Raw genomic sequence first — 25,637 nt, 5'->3', positions numbered from 1 at the left:
GGATTACTAAACTAGGATAGCTAGGATTACTAAACTAGGATAGCCAGGATTACTAAACTAGGATAACTAGGATTACTAAACTAGGATAGCTAGGATTACTAAACTAGGATAGCTAGGATTACTAAACTAGGATACCTAGGATTACTAAACTAGGATAGCCAGGATTGCTAAACTAGGATAACTAGGATTACTAAACTAGGATAACTAAACTAGGATAGCTAGGATTACTAAACTAGGATACCTAGGATTACTAAACTAGGATAGCCAGGATTACTAAACTAGGATAACTAGGATTACTAAACTAGGATAACTAGGATTACTAAACTAGGATTACTAAACTAGGATAGCTAGGATTACTAAACTAGGATTACTAAACTAGGATAGCTAGAATTACTAAACTAGGATTACTAACCAGGATAACTAGGATTACTAACCAGGATAACTAGGATTACTAAACTAGGATAGCTAGGATTACTAATTAGGATAGCTAGGATTACTAAACTAGGATACCTAGGATTACTAAACTAGGATAGCCAGGATTTCTAAACTAGGATAACTAGGATTACTAAACTAGGATAACTAAACTAGGATAGCTAGGATTACTAAACTAGGATAGCCAGGATTACTAAACTAGGATAACTAGGATTACTAAACTGGGATTACTAAACTAGGATTACTAAACTAGGATAGCTAGGATTACTAAACTAGGATAACTAGGATTACTAAACTAGGATAACTAGGATTACTAAACTAGGATTACTAAACTAGGATAACTAGGATTACTAAACTAGGATAGCTAGGATTACTAATTAGGATAACTAGGATTACTAAACTAGGATAACTAGAATTACTAAACTAGGATTACTAAACTAGGATAACTAGGATTACTAAACTAGGATAACTAAACTAGGATAGCTAGGATTACTAAACTAGGATACCTAGGATTACTAAACTAGGATAGCCAGGATTACTAAACTAGGATAACTAGGATTACTAAACTAGGATAACTAGGATTACTAAACTAGGATTACTAAACTAGGATAGCTAGGATTACTAAACTAGGATTACTAAACTAGGATAGCTAGAATTACTAAACTAGGATTACTAACCAGGATAACTAGGATTACTAACCAGGATAACTAGGATTACTAAACTAGGATAGCTAGGATTACTAATTAGGATAGCTAGGATTACTAAACTAGGATACCTAGGATTACTAAACTAGGATAGCCAGGATTTCTAAACTAGGATAACTAGGATTACTAAACTAGGATAACTAAACTAGGATAGCTAGGATTACTAAACTAGGATAGCCAGGATTACTAAACTAGGATAACTAGGATTACTAAACTGGGATTACTAAACTAGGATTACTAAACTAGGATAGCTAGGATTACTAATTAGGATAACTAGGATTACTAAACTAGGATAACTAGGATTACTAAACTAGGATAACTAGGATTACTAAACTAGGATTACTAAACTAGGATAGCTAGGATTACTAATTAGGATAACTAGGATTACTAAACTAGGATAACTAGAATTACTAAACTAGGATTACTAAACTAGGATAGCTAGAATTACTAAACTAGGATTACTAACCAGGATAACTAGGATTACTAAACTAGGATAGCTAGGATTACTAAACTAGGATAGCTAGGATTACTAATTAGGATAGCTAGGATTACTAAACTAGGATACCTAGGATTACTAAACTAGGATAGCCAGGATTGCTAAACTAGGATAACTAGGATTACTAAACTAGGATAACTAAACTAGGATAGCTAGGATTACTAAACTAGGATACCTAGGATTACTAAACTAGGATACCTAGGATTACTAAACTAGGATAACTAGGATTACTAAACTAGGATAACTAAACTAGGATAGCTAGGATTACTAAACTAGGATACCTAGGATTACTAAACTAGGATAGCCAGGATTACTAAACTAGGATAACTAGGATTACTAAACTGGGATTACTAAACTAGGATTACTAAACTAGGATAGCTAGGATTACTAATTAGGATAACTAGGATTACTAAACTAGGATAACTAGGATTACTAAACTAGGATTACTAAACTAGGATAACTAGGATTACTAAACTAGGATTACTAAACTAGGATTACTAAACTAGGATAGCTAGAATTACTAAACTAGGATTACTAACCAGGATAACTAGGATTACTAAACTAGGATAGCTAGGATTACTAAACTAGGATAGCTAGGATTACTAATTAGGATAGCTAGGATTACTAAACTAGGATACCTAGGATTACTGAACTAGGATAGCCAGGATTGCTAAACTAGGATAACTAGGATTACTAAACTAGGATAACTAAACTAGGATAGCTAGGATTACTAAACTAGGATACCTAGGATTACTAAACTAGGATAGCCAGGATTACTAAACTAGGATAACTAGGATTACTAAACTGGGATTACTAAACTAGGATAGCTAGGATTACTAATTAGGATAACTAGGATTACTAAACTAGGATAACTAGGATTACTAAACTAGGATTACTAAACTAGGATAACTAGGATTACTAATTAGGATAACTAGGATTACTAAACTAGGATAACTAGGATTACTAAACTAGGATAACTAGGATTACTAAACTAGGATTACTAACCAGGATTACTAAACTAGGATAACTAGGATTACTAACCAGGATAACCAACGCCCTCGAGTAGATTGCGCGAAGTTCAAAACAAAACAAACTATTTCTGTCCAAAATATTTGTAATGTTATCAAAATAAATAAGAAGATGTTTGTGATTACATAAGCAACAGTGCATATATAGATTGCAGGTATATCAGTAAACATTTAATGAGAACTATCAGTTCAAATAGAAGATTTACATGTTAAAGTATCGGAGAATCATGCAGGACCTTTTACAAATATCTCAAGATACATAAAAGAGAGGTTATTGAGAGCTATCGGTTTTATAATCATGCTTATAATTATGCGTTAGAATAATTGTTAGTCTGTTGTTGCAAAAACGTGCAAAACAAAACTACTAAAGATGTATACGTATTGAGAGAGAGTTTTAAAATCTCAAATGAAAGGCTAAACTGAAGGTTCATAGTAAAGTTTCTTAGACTAATTTTGATGTAGGTTTTGTATATCAACCATTTAGAAAAGATCTGAGCGTGGCCCACTGGTTAGGTTACAGTATTGTGAATCCAAGGTTGATGATTCGCATTCTGTTATTGTAAGATCTCATTAAACCCTTTGTGATAGTGGGCGTGTTATAAAAATGGATGGTAAAATTGAATTTCTTGATTGGATAATTGGCCAAGGGGGCAATGAGTGTTATTGGTTTGCTACCTTTCCTCTAGCCTATCACTTTAAATTAGGGACGACTAACGCAGATGGAGGTTTGCACGAATTTCCTAAACAATCGATCAACCAAAGCTCCTATGAGATTGAGTGTATTTGAGTAAGTGACTAAAGTTGCCAATTCAAATTATTTTGAAATGTTAACTAAGGTAACTAATGAGCATAGGCTCAGGTTATAACTCTGGAGAGCCTAAAATGTAATTTGTAATTTAAGTTAATAATCACGTCTTACAGTCAAAAGTAACTCATTCTAGTACCATTAAGGGCACATAGAACTGACGGACTAGTTTTAGTCTTTCTTTCCCGATTGGTAGAAAATACTTATCAACACAGTTTTTCTGTTCTTATCCAACTTTTTCTTCTTTGGTCATCACATCAAACATGCTCTTCCTTTCAGCGGTAGCAGTGTTATAATTTAACGATCAATTCCACTATTTGTTAGCAAAAGAGTAGCCAAAGAGTGATGATTAGCTTCCTTCCAGTCTTTCACTGCTAAATTTGGGACGGCTAGCGCAGATAACCCTCATGTAACTTTGCGCGAAATTCAATAAAACAAATCTTCTACTTTGCTTTATGGCTTACTGTGATTAGAAAATGTTCTGCTCTCTCCACTACTGGCCTTCCCCCTCTCGGTGGTTCAATTGTAGCTTAAGGGCTAAAACTGGGAGCTCGATACTAACGGCGGGCATGGTGTAAATAGTCTATTGAGTAGTTTTGCGCTTAAAAATATACTATTCACCGCTGACTGCTTAATGATCACTTCTTGTGAATACATTGAAAATGATTTGCAAAATTAGTTTATTTAACCCTAAACAAGACAGTAGCATTATATAAAAACATTTGTTGAAGACGACTAGCGGATTGATTGCTAACTGGTGAAATTGTCTGATCACTAAAAATTTATGTCGTTTTATCTTACATAGAAATCTATCAAAAAAATTAAGCCATAATAACTATACAGCCCCTATGAACGGTTGAGAAACAATATGGGAGACTGTCAATATCAACATGGTTGTATTACTATTTGTATTTACTTATTATTACCCCTTCATTCTTTGTGTAACAATTACAAATGAGAACGAACAACTCTTTCTCATCCTGTGTATAGGCTTTTCAATAATTATATGACTTGTGTTTTGTTTTTCATTTTTCAAGGACTGTCTGTGGACAACCTCCAAACATCTCATGATCTACAAACAGATTGGTTCGTTACACCACTCGTGTATTTTACCGAGCTGGTAAAAGATCGATGGAAAAAGATGTACACATCCTCAATACCATTGGTATGCGTTCGTTTGTAATTTGATAGAGATGAATTTTTAATACCCTCCAATGTAATTTAAAGTATTTTAAAATAAAATAGGATCAAATATTCATCTGTCAAGTATAATGTTTTTTTCATTTCCGTTTGAAAAAAAGTTTGGAAAGATGTGCATAGTAAAGTAACTTAAAACATGAACAAATTTTGTTAATAAAAGGTCATTGTGCTAGATAAATTAAATTTAATTAAGATATTTAACTCACCCTTCATTGTGGTAGATAAATTAAATTTAATTAAGATATTTAACTCACCCTTCATTGTGCTAGATAAATTAAATTTAATCAAGATATTTAACTCACCCTTCATTATGCTAGATAAATTAAATTTAATTAAGATATTTAACTCACCCTTCATTGTGCAAAATAAATTAAATTTAACTAAGATATTTAACTCACCCTTCTTCCTGCCCTGTTATTGTGTAGATTCATAAGTCCTTCCTCTGTCTTCTCATCTTCTCCAGAATCAACAAAATCTCTGCTGAACTTCGAACCAAATCCAATATCATCTGAACAACCTCCCCAAGCCCAGCGTCCTCTGGTGTCACGCTGTCGTATTCGATTATCGCAGCCACACACTGCGAGTTCCCCTTTGCTACAACTTCGTGTAATACTATAGGCCACACCTGCTGATGATATTGCATAAACATAGGCCTTTTCTCGGCTTTCTGTGTAAATAATAAAATAGTTTATATGTTAATGATAAAATGGATATTCTACAATTCAAGTTAAAGTTTGGATTTATGAAGGACAAAACTTATTTTATTGTTTTAGTTGCTGTTTACCTGCATTGTTACCTGTTAGTTATCACTTAATTAGAGTGTTTTAGTTCATATGTACTGTAAGTTAAAAATTGTATTCAGAAGTTTTAAACATACATTTAGTATAGAGTTTGTTAAAATAACATAATGTCGGAATCAGAAAAACTATTATGACTGGTGCATGATTTTTATGTAAAATTTAGATTTTCTAACTATTTTGATATCTTAGATCATCCGGACTGAAAGAAAACATTTCTGTTAGCATTGCGTATGTCTAAAACTATACGGATTTGTTGTTGTTTAAAATAAGTACTCGTGGAAAGATTCCTGTAACGATTAAATCACACATTTAAAGTAACATATTTTAATTTCCAGGTATAGTTTCTTTGAAATTGTATATAGTAAAATATTTAGTGCTTTACCGTTATTTAAGAAAATGTGAAAATGAATAACTGATAAATGCATTTTAGGGATATCTATAGATTGCAAAACCGTTTGATTCTGATGTTGGCATAACGTTATCAAAACCATTCTTTTTCTTTATTACTTAGATGTGACGTATAATGGCTTTATAGGAATTTGTTTTTATTTTACGTTATTTCGTTATCATGCTTGGGTTCACTAATGTGGTTGCAAGCCTTCTATAGTCACGTAACAAATTTTTACCGTAATACTCAACTTACTAACAGCTAAAATTCCGCCAAAAACTGATGTGTCATTGAACGTTGTACAGTTCCATCGACTCATCTGAAACTGGTATTGACATTCTTCAATACCCATCTTGGCACCCAGGCCCACGCTGTGCAGGATGTTGTAGCTTAGGTTACACAGTTCCCTTTGACGTTTCACGAGATAATACAGTTCTTTGCATCGATTTCCGTAAGATGTTGGATTTAGCTCCAGCACGTTCTGGTAAGAGCTAGGCATGCCCAGAAGCCTGGATAAAAAGAGCATGGATTAACATGTATACAAATGGACTTAAAATGTAATTTTCAACATAAGGGGAAAGAAGAGCCATATATGTTTTTACATGTTAGTAGCGTAGGATGAGAACATACTAGGGTGTTACCTCTCCGAATGTGGCTTAGGGAGGAAGACCAATGTGTACGTGTCCTGGATGCAAATTAAGCTTAGGAGACAAACAGAGAAATGTTTGGACTAACTATGTGATTGAGAAGGGAGAAGAGAAAATGAAAGGTATACGTTCATACTATGAATTATGGTTGGAGGAAGAAGAATACATGGATGTTCACACTACCGGTTTAATCTTAAGCCATAGAAGCATCATATTAACAACGTTGAAGAATGATTAGTAATAAAGGGATGAAGGTCTATAAGTGATTATTGTTAATATGTTATTGCAGAGCTAAAAGTTAACCGACTAAATAATGCAGCTCATTTAACACTCAAACATCTTGATTGTTATGAATTACTATTCTTCATATATCTAAATATATTTAACACCATGAATGAAACATTGGAAACAAAAATAATCGAAATTTATAATATTTTAGGTATGGAAAGACAAAACCACTATTATAAAATAGTATACGTTATCAGTCTCAGTCTACTTTCATGCAAACCAGACATCGAATGGTATATACCAATCATTGACCATCCAGTATACTTTGTAAATAAATACTCAGGAAAAGTGACTTGGCATGCACTTCAATGTGGAAGGTGACGGTTAAGAATAGCAAAGACAGTCTTGTCACCATGTTTTCTTTGAAAACAGGATATCAATGAAGTTCTGATTCATCCTCAGATGTTTTTCTAATATGTTTCTAGGATATCTTTAATGTGTGGAAATAATTTACGGGATGCGACATGTCTTCAAAGGATCCCATAGATATTCACATGGATTCAAGTCCATTCACTCAAATCCTTTACCAGTTAAGGAATGTGTCAAACTTCTTTTAAGAAAAGGTTAGGTTTTCCCCTTCACTACACTGTACTGTAATAAGGAGCAACTGTGCCAACATATAACAGCATAGGAGTCATAACATATGGTCCCTATAACCAAGTCTTCAAGAAAGGATAATTTTTTAAGAATTTCTATAAAACCCTCTAAACGTTTTCCTTTAAAAATTCATTTTGAAGAAATAATTGTAAATTATTTGGGACTGATTGGTAACATACTGTTTTTAGCTTTTTTAAAACCCTATTGAGGTATATTAAAATCTCAATGACCAACATTATATAATATTCAATTATTTTTACTTAAAAAACGATCAGTGGTCGTAAAAAAAGGGTCCTACATATTTCGACATCGTTTACGCTATTCTCTGATTCCTTTTTTGCGACCGTTCATCGTTTATTTTAAACAAAAATTTTAATTATATATTATATAACGTTGATCGTAGACTATTTTAATATATTTTTAATATTTATACAAATTTACCCGAATTTTATTTTACCTTGTTGAGATTTCATCTTGATGCACCTATTTGAATCAAGACATATACTGGTTACCATTTGGCAGATAATAATAAAACGTACATGTACATGATAGCCGTTTCTCAGTAAATATTAATCGAGGGAACTTTCATGTTCCATTTATCTTTTCTAACAATCATTGATGAAAGTTCTTGTAATTTTATTATATAATTTTAGAATAATCATGACATATTATGTTATCCCTGTATATTATAATGTCAATAACTCCTGTCTAGATGATGAATACAATAGTGATAAGGCCCGGCATGGCCAGGTGGATAAGGCACTTGACTCGTAATCTGAGGGCCGCGGGTTCGAATCCCCGTCACACCAAATATGCTCGCCCTTTCAGCTGTGGGGGGCGTTATAAAGTCACGAGCAATCCCACTATTTGTTGGTAAAAGAGTAGCCCAAGAGTTGGTGGTGGGTGGTGATGACTAGCTGCCTTCCCTCTAGTCGTACACTGTTAAATTAGGGACGGATAGCGCAGATAGCCCTTGTGTGGCTTTGCGCAAAATTAAAAACAAACAAACAAACAATGGTGATAAAATTAATATTGAAATGCGTGCATTTATAATTCCATAAAGAATTTGGTTACTTGTAGACAACTTTCTAATTTTCCAGACAAATTACTTACTGGTTGAAATACTAAGATGAAAATAATTATCTTGAGCGAAAATAACTTAAAATTTTATATCTTTGGAGATTAGCCTGTTTAATTCACATTGCACACTGCACGCTTTAAGCTCCTGTAATTTTTTACGTATATATTTTTGGAAGGGATTTGCTCGCTTGAAATCCTGGACTTTAATATTACATTGGTGGTACACCTCCTCAGGAAAAGAACCCGCTATGTATACCGCTTATTCCTGGTCACACCATAATTCTAGAATCGTAATTAAAATTGAGCGGAATACAGCGTCTCCAAAACGATCACGCGTTTGTTATCTGACTGAAAAGTGATATTCGACTTAGCTGTAAAAACAATAGTTTCCTAATGTTTTCAGCACCATTGCAGGTGAGCTGTTTTGGGCTTTGGTGAGATAGGAATACACAGTAATGAGGGTGTGGCATACAAATTGGTCTTATGAAGTCTGTTTCTAAATATCTGTAAACTGGTACAGCGCTCGAATACAAAGACATGATTAAGCATCAGAACAGGCACTCTGTAACTACAGTGTCTAGGACTGATAGGTCTTCAGTTTATGTTGTAAATCGAATCTGCCTTGTTCGGATATCCGAACAACTATGCCATTGGTTTGGAAGCGATTTTACTTTGTGCTGAAAACATTTGTAGCAAGTGACAGCAACCTATTATGATTGGCCATCTTCCATTTGCCAGATGGCTCAACACGAGTAAAACATCCATAGGATTTCTTTGAGGTCCAACATTTGTTTGTAAACAATGAGACACTTTTAAGTGACAATTGAAACATGTTTGTTGCGGCCTTTAAATATGGCGTAAGTCATTGAACACTCATTAATTTTTGACATCAGATGATTGATTATCACATAAATCGTTGTTATGTAAAATAATTAAGAAGGATGATTGACATTCTTTCATAACGTCCTTGTCACAGTTTTAACGCTACATATCTCAATTAATCCTTCTTTCGTTTCAAACGTTATTACAACGATAAACGTCGGAAACTGCCTTGACTATAAATATTACTACATTACAAACACACATATATAATATATATCCAATGAAAATTTTATTTCTCAAATATAAAAAAAATTGTACGACCACAAAGATTTGAAATATACCATTTAAAAATAAAGTTAGCCCTGAAATTGTTTGTTTGTTCTTAAGTACAAAACTGTACAACGAACTGTTTGTATTCTGCTCATCATGGGTATCGAAAGCTGATTTACAGCATCGTAAACATTAGTGCTGAGCCACTAGGAAGCTAGTAAGGAACTAAAATCTTACTTTAGCCAAGGTTGTTTGATTTTTCCCATCGCGCTTAACAGATTGTTATGTTATCATCATAGAATGTGTGAAATGTTTGTTTTTAAACTTCGCTTAACCTTAATGTCAATTAACGTTCTCATGTAATATTTTATTCTTATCATTTAGCTTAGAGAAAAATAATAATAATTTATAACCTAAACGAATGTTTGTCTTGCTTTTTCAAATATTTTTTTCGTCCTGTTCTCCACGAATGATAGAATATGTGTTAGAATATTCATGTAAACAAAAAAAAAATCTTCGTTAGCACTGAAAACTACAGTTTCCAAGTGTAACATTTCGTCTTGCCATATTAGCGTTTATGTAAATATGTGTGATGATGTATTTGCTCTTAGGCGTCGACCAGATGATCTTTAAAGAAAGAAAATCAAGAAATGGAGAAATGGTTAAAGGAATGATTAGTATGCCACTAGTTCTGCTAAGCGATTCAAATTAACATCGCTATGCTTATTTAACATTAAGGTTAGGGTTAACAAGCATCCGTATATTTTTGTTCTTGTTATCATGATTGATATACACCAGAGCTGTTTAAAACTGCTGGATAAACAAAATATACCGCTGTCTGCAGTTGGAGCTCATGTCGTCGTTGTATAAACTACTGATGATAGAAACTTAGAATAAATGAGTTCAAAAGTTTAAAAGAAAATGTAAAATATTTCATCCTGCGCGTGCTTCGTGGCTCGCAGTCACTCAATACTGTTTTTACTATGTTCACTTCCGGAAGATTAAGTAAAAAAAATGCTGGATTTGGTGATACGTAATATGTGATTTAGTTTTAACACGTAATTTTTATGGAATGTATTTTACTTTACAATGGTGCTTATATACGTTTCTTTCCAAGTGACTCACTGTCAAACGTAATTGCTACACTTTTTGTGAGAGAGAAAGGTCAAACCTGGCAAATTACCCTTGTAATACGACCCTGAGATACTTTGTATATAAAGTATCAAACGTTTCGTATTGAATTACTAATTCTCCTGTCTAGGTTGTCAAAATAAATTAGGGCAGGAACTTTTGAATATAGTACCAGCATTCAATGCTAAATTTGTCTTCGGTTTTTATGTGAACTGGACTGGTGTAACCATTTTAAGAAATTTGGTTAGTATTTTCCTAGTGACGTATCTGACGTGAGTATTTAAAAAAGTTGCTATTACAAGTATTTTAAATACTAATACTGTACGTATAACAATTCGCTCAACCTAGAGTTTGTCTTATAAAATCGCACTTTGTGTAATAATTACAATGTACTTGTCTTTAATGTAGGGCTAAAAGTGATTTAAATATATGCATTATTTTACTAAACCATTATAGTGATGAAATAAAACAATAAATCATAATGTATTTCAGTGTATGTGATTAAGTAAATTAAATAAGCGACACTGACAAGCCAGCTTGCATTAACCTCACTTTAAACTAAAAATATCATATAATCAAAGATGGTATTGCTCCACATGATTTGTCTAGTGAAAGAATACTAATTGTAGTTCCTACTTTAAGACAATCATAGAAGCATATTTATTACGGTTACATATATATATGTATTTGATAAGCCACTATTCTGATAAAAAGTATTTATGTCTTAGTAGGGAACGACGTTTCCACCTCTTAGACTTAACAAGACCCATGAATAAGATGGCCGATTAATTGTTTACGATATTCGCAAACAACTACACAAGGGTTAACTGCTGTAACTTTCCCTAATATTGAACTATTAGGTTATCAGGAAGGCTGCTATTCAACAGTGCCCAACACCAGCTCTTGATTATCGAATAGTGAATTTTATGGCCCACTCTTAACAATGCATTAATGGTAGTAGATATTAGAAACATCACTTTTATATACAGAAAACAATGTATTTCCTGGGAGAGTAATGAGATATGCTATGCCAATTATACACTTAGAGTATTTCATATAAAAAGAATATCGCATTAGATCCTTTGTGGTATTCTTTTATGTATCCAGCAATTAGGGCTAACTACCTGCAACAAGTTTCAATACATGGTTATCATATTTCGTGCTTTTCAGTAAACAATCTGGCATGAAAGGCTACTTGTGGAAAGTAACAAAATAATCCTATGTTAGAGCTACATTTAAAGTAGTTTTACTATATCGATGCAAACTGAAAGTGCAAATAGTAAGTTCCCATTTTAGTAATTCAAGGATCTTTAATGAAGAAGGCATCAAGAGCGCACACACACACACAAATTTAAAACCTTAAGATAGTTCCTATGTATTTACTTACTTTGGCGAGCTTCAAGTTGGTAGTGTTGAGTGATACTGCTTTTGCTGAAATTACCTGTTGTTTACATAAAAATGTTTATGTGCACGTATTGGAGAAGCAGTGACCCCATTTTCTTAGTGTAGACTTCATACACAAATAAACCACCCGTAACTCTAAATGAATATATCAAGTGTATCAGAGTGAAACACGAGTGTTGAATGCAGCTTAGTGTATGTTGCATACATTTAGTTCCAACTAGAGTTCCTTGATATTGACTAAACGATACTAAAGAATGAACATACCTTTCTAAAACAGTTTTCAACACAAACGCAATAATGAATTAACAGTAGTCTAATCTATTATATCATACAAACATCTGATGGTAACGTATAGAAAAACAACGATGATTTGATTATGGCTATAATCACCATAATACTTCAATGCCTGGTATAAATCATAATACTACAATGCCTGATATAAATCATAATACTACAATGCCTGGTATAAATCATAATATAACATTATTTGTAATAAGCTCTGAAGAAACGACTAAATGCTGTTTTAATGAATTTGAGCAAGTTGTAAGCTAACAACAGTTTGTTACTTCGAAGAAATAAATATTTAGATCAAAATAAGTAAACCTGTTTCAATATACATCCACAGGTAGAAGTAATGTCGGATAATATTAATGTGATATAAACAGTTTCAGAAAGGCCCCGCATGGCAAGGAGAGTTAAGGTGTTCGACTCGTAATCTTAGGGTCGCGAGTTCTAATCCCAATCGCACCAAACATGCTCTCCGTTTCAGCCGTGGAGACGTTATAATGTGACGCTAGCGGCCTTCTCTATAGTGTTACACTGTTAAATTAGGAACGGCTAGTACAGATAGCCCTAGAGTAGCTTTGCGCGAAATTCCAAAACAAACAAAGGTTCAGAAATCTTTTTTTTTTTCCAAATTAAATAAATATATTAGGTGTATTCATAAATTTCGTTCTCCAATAACGTAATAAATCTTCTGAATCAAATGTAACGTGACTTTAATAATTTTACTTCAAGAATCTTTTGATAAATTTTGTTTTTACACTAGGAGTCAGTTGTGATCACCTCTGATTCTCACAACATTTATAACAAAGTTCTAACGGTACTATGTCCTCACTTTATGTAATTGTAAGCTCTAAAACAAAACATGAACTTATCGTAAATTATGTACAGTTATAAGAATTACTTCCTATAAGTATTCGTGGGTTCGAATCTCCGTTACACCAAAGATGCTCACCCTTTCAGCCGTGAGGACGTTATAATGTTTCAGTCAATCCCACTATTCGTTGGTAAAAGAGTAGCCCAAGAGTTGGTAGTGGGTGGTGATTACTAGATGCCTCCCCTCTAGTATTACACTGCTAAATTATGGACGACTAGCGTAGATAACCCTCGTGTAGCTTTACGCGAAATTCAAAAATAATCAAACACACATTCATGTATATTTAAATATTATATTTAGCTGTTCATTTTTGCCTAAGTATAGCTTGTTCTTTAGGCACACTGGTGAAAATCAGCAGGTCGCAAATCGAGCCCCATTACCGAACATGCTCTCCTTTTCAGGTATGTATCGTTATAATTTGACGCTAAGCTCCTTAATTCGTTGTTAAGGAGTAACCCAAGAAATGGCAGGGTAATGTTAACAAGGAGTAACCAAAGAAATGGTAATGTTAACAAGGAGTAACCAAAGAAATGGTAATGTTAACAAGGAGTAACCAAAGAAATGGTAATGTTAACAGTTTATCATTTAAAACTAGGGACGGCTAACAGAAATAGACGTAGGATAGCTATGCGCGAAATTCAACATAATAAGTGTTATTCTTTGTTATTCTAGTTATTAAACGTGTTTAAAATTGTTCGACATTACAAAAGTGTGTAATGGTGATGCAAATCACTCGTTACTATTCGTATCGCTAACCTAAGCACATTAAGGCAAGACAGTGTCGATAACACAATAATATTTGTTAAATATCTCTGTGTTTATTTATTGGATCAGTTTAGTTAATTTAGTTTCAAGATTCAAAGAGACAGGATTAATTTCAACATTGTCATCACCTATATAAAAATAATACTAAGGAGAGATTAATCATTTTGTTGAAAATATTCACTTTTCTGAACTCCAATGTTTTTTTTTCAATTGATACTAAAATATAATGTTAAGAATTTCCAATTTCAGGTGGAAATCTTATCTTGAAATTTAAGTAAATGTACGTCCATGAATAAACCATTCATATAATCCAGTAGACTCAAAACAAAAACAAAATAACAGAATTTGTCAGTATTTTGGTATTTTTCATGCTGTTGCTGAGACACATTCATTTACTGTACCACACCGGCGTAATTTAAGAAATTTTGTATTTTTGCATAAGTTTCTCCTTAAAACACATGGTCACGCAGGTTAAGGCGTTCGCCTCGTAATCTACAGGTTGCGGGTTCGAATTACCCTCGCGCCAAACACGCTCGCCCTTTGAGCCGTGGGGGGTTATAATATTACGGTCAATTCCACTATTCGTTGGTAAAATAGTAGCCTAAGAGTAGGTAGTGGGTGGTGATGACTAGTTGCCTTCCCTCTAGTCTTACACTGCTAAATTAGGGATGGCTAGCGCAGATAGCCCTCGTGTAGCTTTGCGCAAAATTCCAAAAAAAACAGTAAAATATAGTATTGGTATGTTTTGTTTTATTTTTAAAAGACGTAAATATTTTCCCTTTATTCTTTATTATAGCTACATGGTTAAAACTTTCATCAGGTTTATTATGTCGATGTATTTTAAAATTTATTAAATCGTTTTCTTAAAACATTTACTTTTCTTACCACTCACATACAATTGGTTTAATTTTGTTAATTTTAAATATCATAGTTAAAAGTATTTAAAATAATGCCCCATAAAAAGAATGGTTTGTGTTTTGGAAGTGCTAGGATTATACGGTATCGTGTTTTTAGATTAACGGCCTACATACAATATAAAGTTAAGAATATAGATAAAAAGAACTGACAGTAGGAACTTATTTAGTTCTAGGAAAGTTTACAGTTGCGGTAGAAATTACCGATCGTGAAGCCAACAAAGAAGACAGAGCCAGTTTACAATAATAATTACTATTTACAATAATAATCACTCACAAATTATTAAATCATATTAAGAATAATTTTACAGTGACAATGTTTATACAGTTATCAGTCTAACAATACTTACACAATTATGAAGCAATATTAAAACAATTACAAAAATACTAAAAATTAACTGACCCGGTCAGAATAAAAATTTCTTAATACAATGTGCCTCAACAAGACAAATTTCACCGTCAAATACAATTCCAATTTTTTTTTAACCATCACATACTAATCTGTGGGTCGCGTGTTCGAAACCTCATCACACCAAACATGCTCGCCCTTTCAGCTGTGGGAGCGTTATTATGCGACGGTCAATCCCACTATTCGTTGGTAAAAGAGTAGCCCAAGAGTTGGGGTGGATGATGACAACAAGGTGCCTTCCCTGCGCTAAATTAAAAAAACAAACCAATTCAAGCCGAAAGTCGTCGCACTCGAACTTTTAGAAAACTTGGGTTTGTATGTGATGATTTGGTTTGTTTTGAATTTCGCACAAAACTACTCGAGGGTTACCTGCGCTAGCCGTCCATAATTTAGCTGTATGAGGTTAGAGGGAAGGCAGCTAGTCATCATCACCCACCGCCAACTCTTGGGCTACTCTTGTACCAACGAATAGTGGTATTGACCGTCACATTATGACGCCCTCACGGGTGCAAGGGGGAGCATGTTTGATAGAACGGGTATTCGAACCCACAACCCTAAGAGCGCGAGCCAAGTGCCATAACCACCTGGCTCTGCACGGCTTGATTTTCGGCAGTGATAGTCTGTGCAGAAGGTACTAGCTTCACACCACCCTTAGCAACAATTATATACTATCATAGAACTCTAGAAAGTGCTAGACTGTTAAAACTTCCGCATGTAAATGTCATCACATCTTCTTTGGAAAGTTTGCTGACCTCCAATATGCATTCCAGAAGAAGTCGGCATTGTATAGAGTTGTTCTAGGCCTAAGTCATGACATTTCAAAATATTTTATAAATTTTCTGTACTTCTGGAATATTCGATGAGAATCAATCATATTAACTATGCTAAGGATTACGAGCAGGTCTTTAGTTCAATGTTAAAAACAATAAGATTTACATCAACCATTACAGTATTATTTATATTATTAACACTACTACGTAACATCACTAATAAGCCTATACATGTTTTGGCTGGCATGGATATTCTCATACTGAAGTTACCTGCACAAACAGTAATTAATTTTTAATTCATAGACTATAGGAAAGACAGCTAATCAACACGAACTCTTGAGCTAGAAAAATCGAATAATAAAATTTCATTATTACTCGTATATCGAATGAAAGATTCCACAATACAGGGAGTGATTTTTCAATAACGAGACGCTCTTTGATTCACAAACTGGCGTATTTTGATGAATTCGCCTGGCTAACTTTATTGTATGATGAACTTTCACATAGCCATGAAATTGATAACGCATTAATTTTGAAATGGAATTATCACAAGAGAATATTATTTATCACTTTAAAAAATGCTGCAATAACAAATTTGCAAGCACATGAACACAGAACGTAAAGGTATTGCAAGTGATGATGGGGACCTCAGCATTTTTTGTAGTGCGAATAATGTAGATGTTCTATTAAGGAATATTCTTTTGATAAATGACTGTCACCAAAATTGAATACTAACCATTTGTTGATCAGATTATATGTTTCTAAAAGCTTAATTAGAGCATTATTTGGAAGATATTCAATACGATTACTTTTCACCCGAAGATTTCCTTCGCAAGGATAGAGAACTTGTGAATATTAATGAACATTAGCAGTAGGTAGATATGTTGGAGGTTGGAGACTATTTTAAATGTCTAATTTGTTTTATTTCTGATGGAAAGGTTGTTTATTTGTTTATCAAAATGTTATATTCTGTGACTCGACACTAAGTTTTACAATCGTAACGCTAAAATCCGGAGTGCGATTCTCAACAGTGGATAGAGAACATGTAAACCATTGCGTTATCTTGATCTAGAACAAACAAACGAAAATATAGAAAATGTAACGATTGTCTAATTAATATTTTAGGTTAATTCATCATATAATAAATATTTTCGTTTAATATTACATTTTGTACATGTGCTTACTTTGTGAGTTATTTTTATCTTGTGGTATAATAAAAGATATTCCTTTGGTGATGAAGCCATCCTTTATGACCAAGTAATAATTTTATATGCATCACATTTACTGACCTGATACGTGCCATTTTTTACTTACTTTCAGAAATGTAATTGAAATATTTCTAAACATTTTAGTATACAACGGCTGGATACTTAGAACCGGTTCTGTCATGGCCTGATTGTTGGAACTCTTGGCTTACCACCTCATTTTGCGAATTCGAATATGGTTGTCCTGTATGGTTGACATCTTGGCCGACCACGTAGACTAATTATTCTTCGCTTACAAAAATATCGGCAGATCCGACATTAGTTGGGATTATAAGAGTGTTACAAATAAGATAGAGAAGATTCTTAGAACGGGTTCATGCACACCATTTAAATTTGGACTTTATTTCTCTAATTCGTTTTATAATTACAATACATAATAAGAAGTACCTTTCTATTGCGGAATTATTGAGGAAGTAAAACAATTATTATTTACAGAAATTTAGAAATTTTGAAAAACCCATGATGAACAAAATTACAGCTTACATCTTAAGTATTTGATATGATGTAAAACATTGACTCTAACACCTAAATTCTCGTAACTTAAGATATATGTAATGAGAAAGTAAATAATAGTAAGTACTGCCAAAACATATAATATTAGTTTATAAGTAATGAATGTTGATACATAAGGTAACTCAAACGAACAAAAACGCAGAAGAAGCGTTTAGGTCTTTCATTGTTCAACTTCGAAATTTAGTATTGTGGTTTGAATTTGTGCATTGCAAATCCTGTACAGAAATAGAGTATTTGTGTGTGTTATATTTATAACAAAGCCCCATTCGGCTGTCTGCTGAGTCCACAGAGAGGAATCGAATCCCTTCTTTTAGTGTTGTAAATCTGTAGTTTTACCGCTGTAGGAGCGGGGGACATATAGAAATCAAAAATAAAGATTGTAAAGAAAAATTAGATTTACACATTTAAATAAACCTTATGGTCTATGGCAGTATTAAAACTTTCGTTGTAAGTCCTAATAAGGTAATTAAAGTTCACGTGTGATTTAAATTTCTCAGTCTCTCTTAATAAAATAAACTATTATAACTTTTGTTAAGTGTTGAAATGTTATTTTAAAAATTTGAGATAAATATGTATATTTGGTTAAAATTACAGATGTTTTGATGTTGTTTCAATAAAGTTTTCAGGCTTGTCTCTGACAGCTTACTCTTCGTATCAAAGAAAGTGAAATACAAATGACGAAGTAATTAACGTAATTAAGCATCTAAATGAGGTTGACACAGTCAAAGCAAATAAAGGTTGTGACATTATTATTCTAAATAGAAAATATTATAACAAGCCAATAAAATATTATAATATGGGAATAAGTTTCGATAATTATATTATAAATTGAACGAAGCAAAGAGAAGATCACTTGCAAGTACATTTCCTTAAATATTAAAAAAAAAACATTTTTAGTGGAAGAATTTATAATGAAATCAGATTAACTGGTTCCTATTGTGATATATTACATGTTTTACCAAAAATCATTAATAACAATTGTTCTGTTATATCAATAGTTTCATTTATAGGTGTCTTTATGAATGAGCTTGCTGGTTTTCAAGAATGAAAGTACAGTTGAAAAAGGTTTAATCTTCTAAAATGTTAGAACACTTGAAGATTCGTAAACATGCTTAATGTGCCCGTTTTGATGTTGAGGCGATATTTTCAATTATTCCTCTGCAAGAAGTGATTGAATTAAGCGCAGATCTGATATGAAACTTATGCAATTGTACAAAGATTAATGAAACAAATTGTCATTGAATTATTAAACTTTGTTACTAATGAAACTCATTTTTAATGTAACAGCAAAATATCTAATTAGACAGATGGAGTAACAAATGATTCAAACTTGCACCTAATTCAGTGAATTTTCTAATGCTATGAAAAGCAATGGCTGAAGAATTCTCCTGATAATTCTAAACTTATTAAAATCAATTGGTATATGGATAAAATAATATTTAGCTTTAGGAATTCCTTAGCATTATTCAATTCCTGAAAACATACTTGACAGTGCCATTTTTAGACCTTGAAATTAATAATGGGGATAAAAAATTTAAAATAGGCGCTTATAACAAACCTAGTTTCAAAACAATATTTAATCACTTTCATATGTTTAGTTTAAAGAAAACTAATAAATATTTCAATTTACAGAGTTTTTTACATTGTTAGCGATTACTAATATATTAATAAGGAAGTAGAAGGTTAAAAAATATTTACTTAAGTTCTTGTCAGAGATCTATAATCCATTCTATTGATATAAAATATTTTAATAAATTGTACCGCCCCAACTAGTGAAATAAGATATTTCCCAACTGCCTTTTTATGCCATTTTACTATTTGAGTAAAGATAATTACTTATTAGAAATAAATTTAGAAATGTTATGATGTTAACGTATTCATTACTTCCTTAACAACAGGTTTGTTTTTTAAGCAGCAGGTAGATTTTCAATATTACGACTTTCCTACCCACTTCTGTCGTTTCGTTCATTCTCGTTGTCAATCAGAATATGTCGACTCGAGTATACGTTACTTAAACCAGTGAATAAAAGGACACCTGCAGCACATACTGTCAGCCCTTCAAGCTTTAACAAACACAGGATGTGTAGGGTATGATAAGAGCTTCAAGATTCTTTACAGTAGGCCTAACGAATCTCTACTATTAAAGAAGTCCTATGCATCAAAATATTGAAAACAGTACAAATGCTGATCACAATGAAGATTATTTTAAAAATAACTTTGAAAATATTACTCCATTTACATTGTTATTATACAAAGATATTTCTTCTTTTCCTCGAGCAAACGATGTTTTTGTAAACTTCATTATTTTAGAACAAGCAACATTTGTTATTATTTCCCTAAAGCCACCCACGTGTTACTGTTCGATAAATTCTGTGTTGCTTAGCGTATCCCAACATAGAAGCATATGGCTAATATAATAACATCGATTATTGCTAATTTATATAAACACAATTAACTCTCTTATTACCAAGACATAAAACAGACTTATGCAGCTGGCACGTGTACATTTTCTACTCAACTTTTCACTTCTTAATATTCACTGAACTTTTACATAAGGTAGGTGAATTATAATTGTTATAACACATTGTAAAACGTGTTGTTTTTTTCAATGAAGAAATTGTTCAATCATTGTATGATCTTAAATGTTGGTGCATCATGAAATGTACTCGTGTTGACACCCAAGTGATTAAAATTGGCCTTAATGACAAGTAGGAATTTTAAAAGATAAGATACATTGCAGCTTTTACACAGTTTATTAATTTAAATTGTAAAAGTTCACATTAAACGTTTATTCGTTTTCCTAATGTTTGTCTCCAGAGGCGTCGAATAGAAGTCGCAAATTAAACTATATACGACATTAAAACTAACGCTGTAAACATTGTCTAAGTTACCATTTAGTTTCCGACTTCTTTATTCTCGTCTCATATAATGCGTTAATTCTTCAAGCCTGCCAAATGGCTGTGATTGACACGTCAAGATGTGTAAATATATAATATATATTATTACAAAATCAAAACTGAAAACAATTCGCCAGTCAATCACATTATTAAGATGATAGAGGACCATATAAGTGTGCATGTTGACCACTGAAAGGATGATGTTCAATATTGTAATAGCATGAAACATTTTCGTCTTTAAGGGTTTAATTAATGGATCACGAGCGTTATGACAAGTATATTAGTCACTTGAGGTTTTATTACATTAGAGATGAGGCAACACGGAGAAGTAAAGACAAAACATAACTTCTGTTGTTTTCCTTTCTCTTCTGGAACAATTTTTAGTAAAAATGAATAAACTAAATATAATTTATACTCATTAGTCATCTATCATTTCATAGTTCTTTATAATTTCAGCTATCATAGATTTAACAAAAGTCTACCTGCTTCTACAACTAAGTGGAAACACAACTACTTGGTAAGTTTAGAATTTTTAATACGTTACTGACTACAACACTCTGTACCGGTTTGACTGTTTCTCCTGCAACTAAATCTCCATTCCGACGTGCACGGAATTGATATGACTGCTCCTTTGTTTAATGGAATGTTGACGATGAAACATGATATCTTTATATCTCTGTGTTAAAAACCACATTAAATGAAGGGGAAGGCATACAAAAAAATATAGTCTGTTGTGAAGCTTGCAGTTATCAGATATTTTGTAAATTATTTCGATGTTTTTAGTTCTTTGTAAAATTTATCTTAGTTTATATATCAATAAATATTGTTTGGATATCGGTATCTTAAACACTTTAAACAGTATTTTATAATAACTGAATAAAAAATAATTATATTACGTTTCTGTCTTGCTCATGTAACTTAGCTGTCACAATGTCAAATACATCATGAAATAGAAGTATATATAATTAAATACTTTTGGCATTTCTGTTTTAGGCACATATTGAGTTCCATCAATGGAACAGCGTGCCGTTAGAAATTTCAGAAATAAAATATATTTGTAAATTACATCGAGATTCTCGGAAACAAATTTTTTGGACAAAATATATATATATATATATATATAACAGATAATCGCGTAAACTTCAGAAAATCTTCATAAATTATCTTAGGCCCAATAATAAATGTCTTAAATTGCAATTTACGACAATTTATATGCCATATAAAATAATAAATTAAGTGAAATACCGTGGTTGGATGTCACATAAAATTCACGGATAAATTAAATGAAGTACCGTGATTGGATGTCATATAAAATACACGGATAAATTAAGTAAAGTACCGTGATTGAATGTCATATAAAATACACGAATAAACCAAACAAAGTACTGTAAACAAAAGTAACTTAGACTATAGTATCAATGCGCCTTATGTAATAATAATCAAAGAGTTTTTTATTACTTTATTCATGGTAATCGAAATTTTAAAAGGCAGACAGTAGTTTGTTTGTTTTATGTATGATTTATTTTGCTCTTCCCTCGTGATTCGTCCAAAAATCTTTCTTCTCGGTTACAGTCGTTTCTTGACAACGAAACGCATCATTCTGGGCAAAACGGATACGTTTAATATCAATTTCATAACATCTTTCAAGCAATTTATTTCTATCTACCTACTTGTAGTTTAATATTTTGTTAAAAATCATTTTAAAATTACGACAATTTTAGTAACCAGAACATTTTCTACAGAATGTTTTGCCCCCCGCTAGTACGGCGGTATGTCTCCGGATTAACAACGCTAAAATCAGGGGTTCGATTCCCCTCGGTGGGCTGAGCAGATAGCCCTTTGTGGCTTTGCTATACGAAAAACACACACACAGAATGTTTTGTTGTTGTTGTGCTGTAGAAAAGTTGGTAACTTTAGTTTCTTTTAAATTCTTGCTTAGAGACGTCATATCACGTGCTTTTAAGGAATTAATTTACTAAAACGTAATTCTAATATAAAGGATAACATCACTTACATAAAGCCCTTTGGCCTCTACGAAATGTCAGCACCACAAAGTGATCAAACGAATGAAAGTAAAATTTATAGATGATGGCTGGCAGCACTAAAAAGACAAGGAGAATCCATAGAAATAAACTAATGATTGTGTATAAGGGACATTTTCCATTGGGTCAACGATAAATTTACCGACTACAATTCTAAAATTCGGATTTAGAAATCTCCCAGAGGACAGAGAGCAACTAGCTTATTGTGTAGCTATTCATTATAAAGACAGCATTAACAGCAATAAATATAAGATACCATATAAAAATCTAATGTTTAAATATACCATAACTTTAATAGTATTTACTTATATATAATTTATTATAATCACTCTTTGCCAACTTGATAAAAAAGGCGTATACACCATAAAGTTATTATTCTAACAAATGCCATATATAAGTAGCGTCAATACCCCAAGTATACGCTTGTCCTGTGAAAGCGGGTTTTTCTCGGGGCACTCCCGTTTCCCCCCACAGTAAAAACTTAGTTATTGGATCTTTAGATTCCAGCCAAGGCAACTATTGCCATGCCCTGAATCGGGTCGTTTGGATTTATGTTCACATTTGCCGTGACATCTGCCTTTCGGGAAGGGATGTGGCTGTTTTCTCCAGTGCCACCTGTGCCTCGTTCACGGATAATATTAAACTTTATTCCTTCACCCAAAAAAGAGTTTAAAAAATTATTTAATAAAAAAAAGCTAAATACAATAACCTTCGACGAAAGGGGACGAAGAGGAACCACAACGTTCCTGAACACCCCAGTTGGAGAGAGATTTCTCTCTCTCTAAACTAAACCCCTGCCACGTTTGTTTGCGTTTGCGAGTGTACTTGTTGTATTAAGCTGGCCGGTTGAACTCTGTTAGGAGTTTGATTTCGCGCAAAATTATACGAGGGGCTACCTACGTTAACAGTGATAGACTAGAGTCAACACCACCTTCCGTCAACTATGGGTCTGCTCTTTTATTAAAAAATAGTGGGAATAGCAGTCACGACTGAAAGAACGTATATGTTCGATGACGGGAATTCAAACCCGCAACTCTCAAATTAGAGTCCATCACTTTAACCACGAGACCATGTTAAGTCCTCCATTACTAAGTAACACCCGTCAGAGTACATATAATTGATATAGCATGATTGAAATACTATTATACACTTTTTTTTTGTCGAACAAATGTTCTAGGGAACATAATAAAAATATAATGTTTAAAGGTAAAATAACTAATAACGTTATCTTAAGATAAATATAGTTTATTATAATCACGCTATGCCATCGTAAAGAAAAATCATTTCGCACCATAACAGTTGTTTAATTTTTTGGTAACTATTTCCACATTTTTATAACTGTCAAGATTTACCAAGTTTACTTTCAACTCCCATCAACTTACGATTTCTAAGTGGTCTTAAAATAGTGTGATTCTCAGTTGTATTTCATAAATTTCTTCTTTTTTTTCAGAATATTCTATCACAAGCCCCTTGAGTGACTGACAGCATAAAATGTGGTTCACACACGAAGTACACCCTATATTATACATTGTTTTATATATTATAAAGCAACTGTAACAGTTGATACAACACTTACACTTTTTTGATTGAAGTGAGGCCCGGCAGGGCCAGGAGGTTAGGGCGCTCGACTTGTAATTTGAGGGTTCGAATACCCATCACAACAAACATGCTCACCCATTCAGCCGTGAGGGCGTTATAATGTGCCGGTCAATCCCACTATCCGTTGGTAAAAGAGGTAGCGGTTGGTGATGATGACTATCTGCCTTCCTTCTAGTCTTACACTGCTAAGTTAGGGACGACTAGCGCACATATCCCTCGTGCAGCTTTGCGTGAAATTAAAAAACAAACAATCTTGATTACAAAGCGTTATCATCATCACCCTGCACAACCTCATCGTTCTCTTCTGGAAATCTTACTTTAAGTAAATTCCACTTGGATGATAACTCTTCAACAAGGTTAATGGTGTGATGGCAGGACATTAATTTAGCAAGACAATAAAATTCATTATTTGATTTAAAACAAAGCGATAAAGGGCTGAAACTATTATTTGACCCCAGTTGCCAATAACAGAGCAATCGATAAGAGCATTCCTTGGTCTCACCCACGCTACAGACTTGAAACACGTGCTGATAGAAAGGAAAAAGAATAAGAAAAATGTTCGGTTTGTTATCTGGTTGTTGAAAACCGGTGCATGCAGTATTACAACGTGTTTTTGTGAACAATAAGATAAGTGTTTGTTATTTATTAAATTTTCAGTTGAGTGTATTTTAACTAGCCCTTTTATTTTCAACAGATATGTGAAGTCAAGAAAGAGCTTTTACCTTGTAAATGTTAATCTTGTTGAATCGGAATCGAAAACAAGATTATTTTCAGTAACTGGTAGGGACCCAAGGACACCCTTTTTAAATGTGGCTGTCTTGGCTATATCGGGCCGTGTTATAAACCAAAAAAATGGAAGAAATTAGGTCGTGGGGCTCATGAGAACGTGAGCAAATGCCCCCGTGGGTAAGCGGTAGGTTTAAGATCTTGCTATCAATAAATTTCCGGGGTTCGATTCCTTGCGCTAAACACACGATCAAACTAAAACTAAGATAAGCAAATATTTTAAAAATGTATAAATATTTTTCTTCGGATTGGCTCTGCCATGCTCCTGTCCACCATAAAAATTCTCAATACCCCGTGAACCTAACTTTCCGTGTTTCAGATGTATCAGTTCGAAGTAGCTAAGTGGAAATTCCGAGGCTAATAATCGGATTTCCACACTTGCGGTGAACAGAACACAGATAAACCCTCGCATAGCTTAACAGCAAG

At 33.0% G+C, this 25,637-nt stretch overlaps 1 protein-coding gene across 1 annotated transcript in view; it reads right to left on the bottom strand.

Moving 5' to 3' along the window:
• LOC143249506 (protein Wnt-4-like) overlaps window positions 1-25,637 on the bottom strand; it is a 58,365-nt gene that overhangs the window by 14,465 nt on the left and 18,263 nt on the right. Inside the window, exons 2-3 of the mRNA XM_076499470.1 lie at window positions 6,109-6,362; window positions 5,064-5,332 (exon numbers count right to left, since the gene is read on the bottom strand). Of these exons, the coding sequence (XP_076355585.1) occupies window positions 5,064-5,332; window positions 6,109-6,362 (523 nt within the window). The remainder of the gene's footprint in view (window positions 1-5,063; window positions 5,333-6,108; window positions 6,363-25,637) is intronic.

Source organism: Tachypleus tridentatus, chromosome 4 (assembly GCF_004210375.1).
Source record: "Tachypleus tridentatus isolate NWPU-2018 chromosome 4, ASM421037v1, whole genome shotgun sequence".
Lineage (NCBI taxonomy): Eukaryota > Metazoa > Arthropoda > Merostomata > Xiphosura > Limulidae > Tachypleus > Tachypleus tridentatus.
Note: the sequence above shows the minus strand (reverse complement) of the source record. Positions and strands in the feature narration are given on the sequence as shown.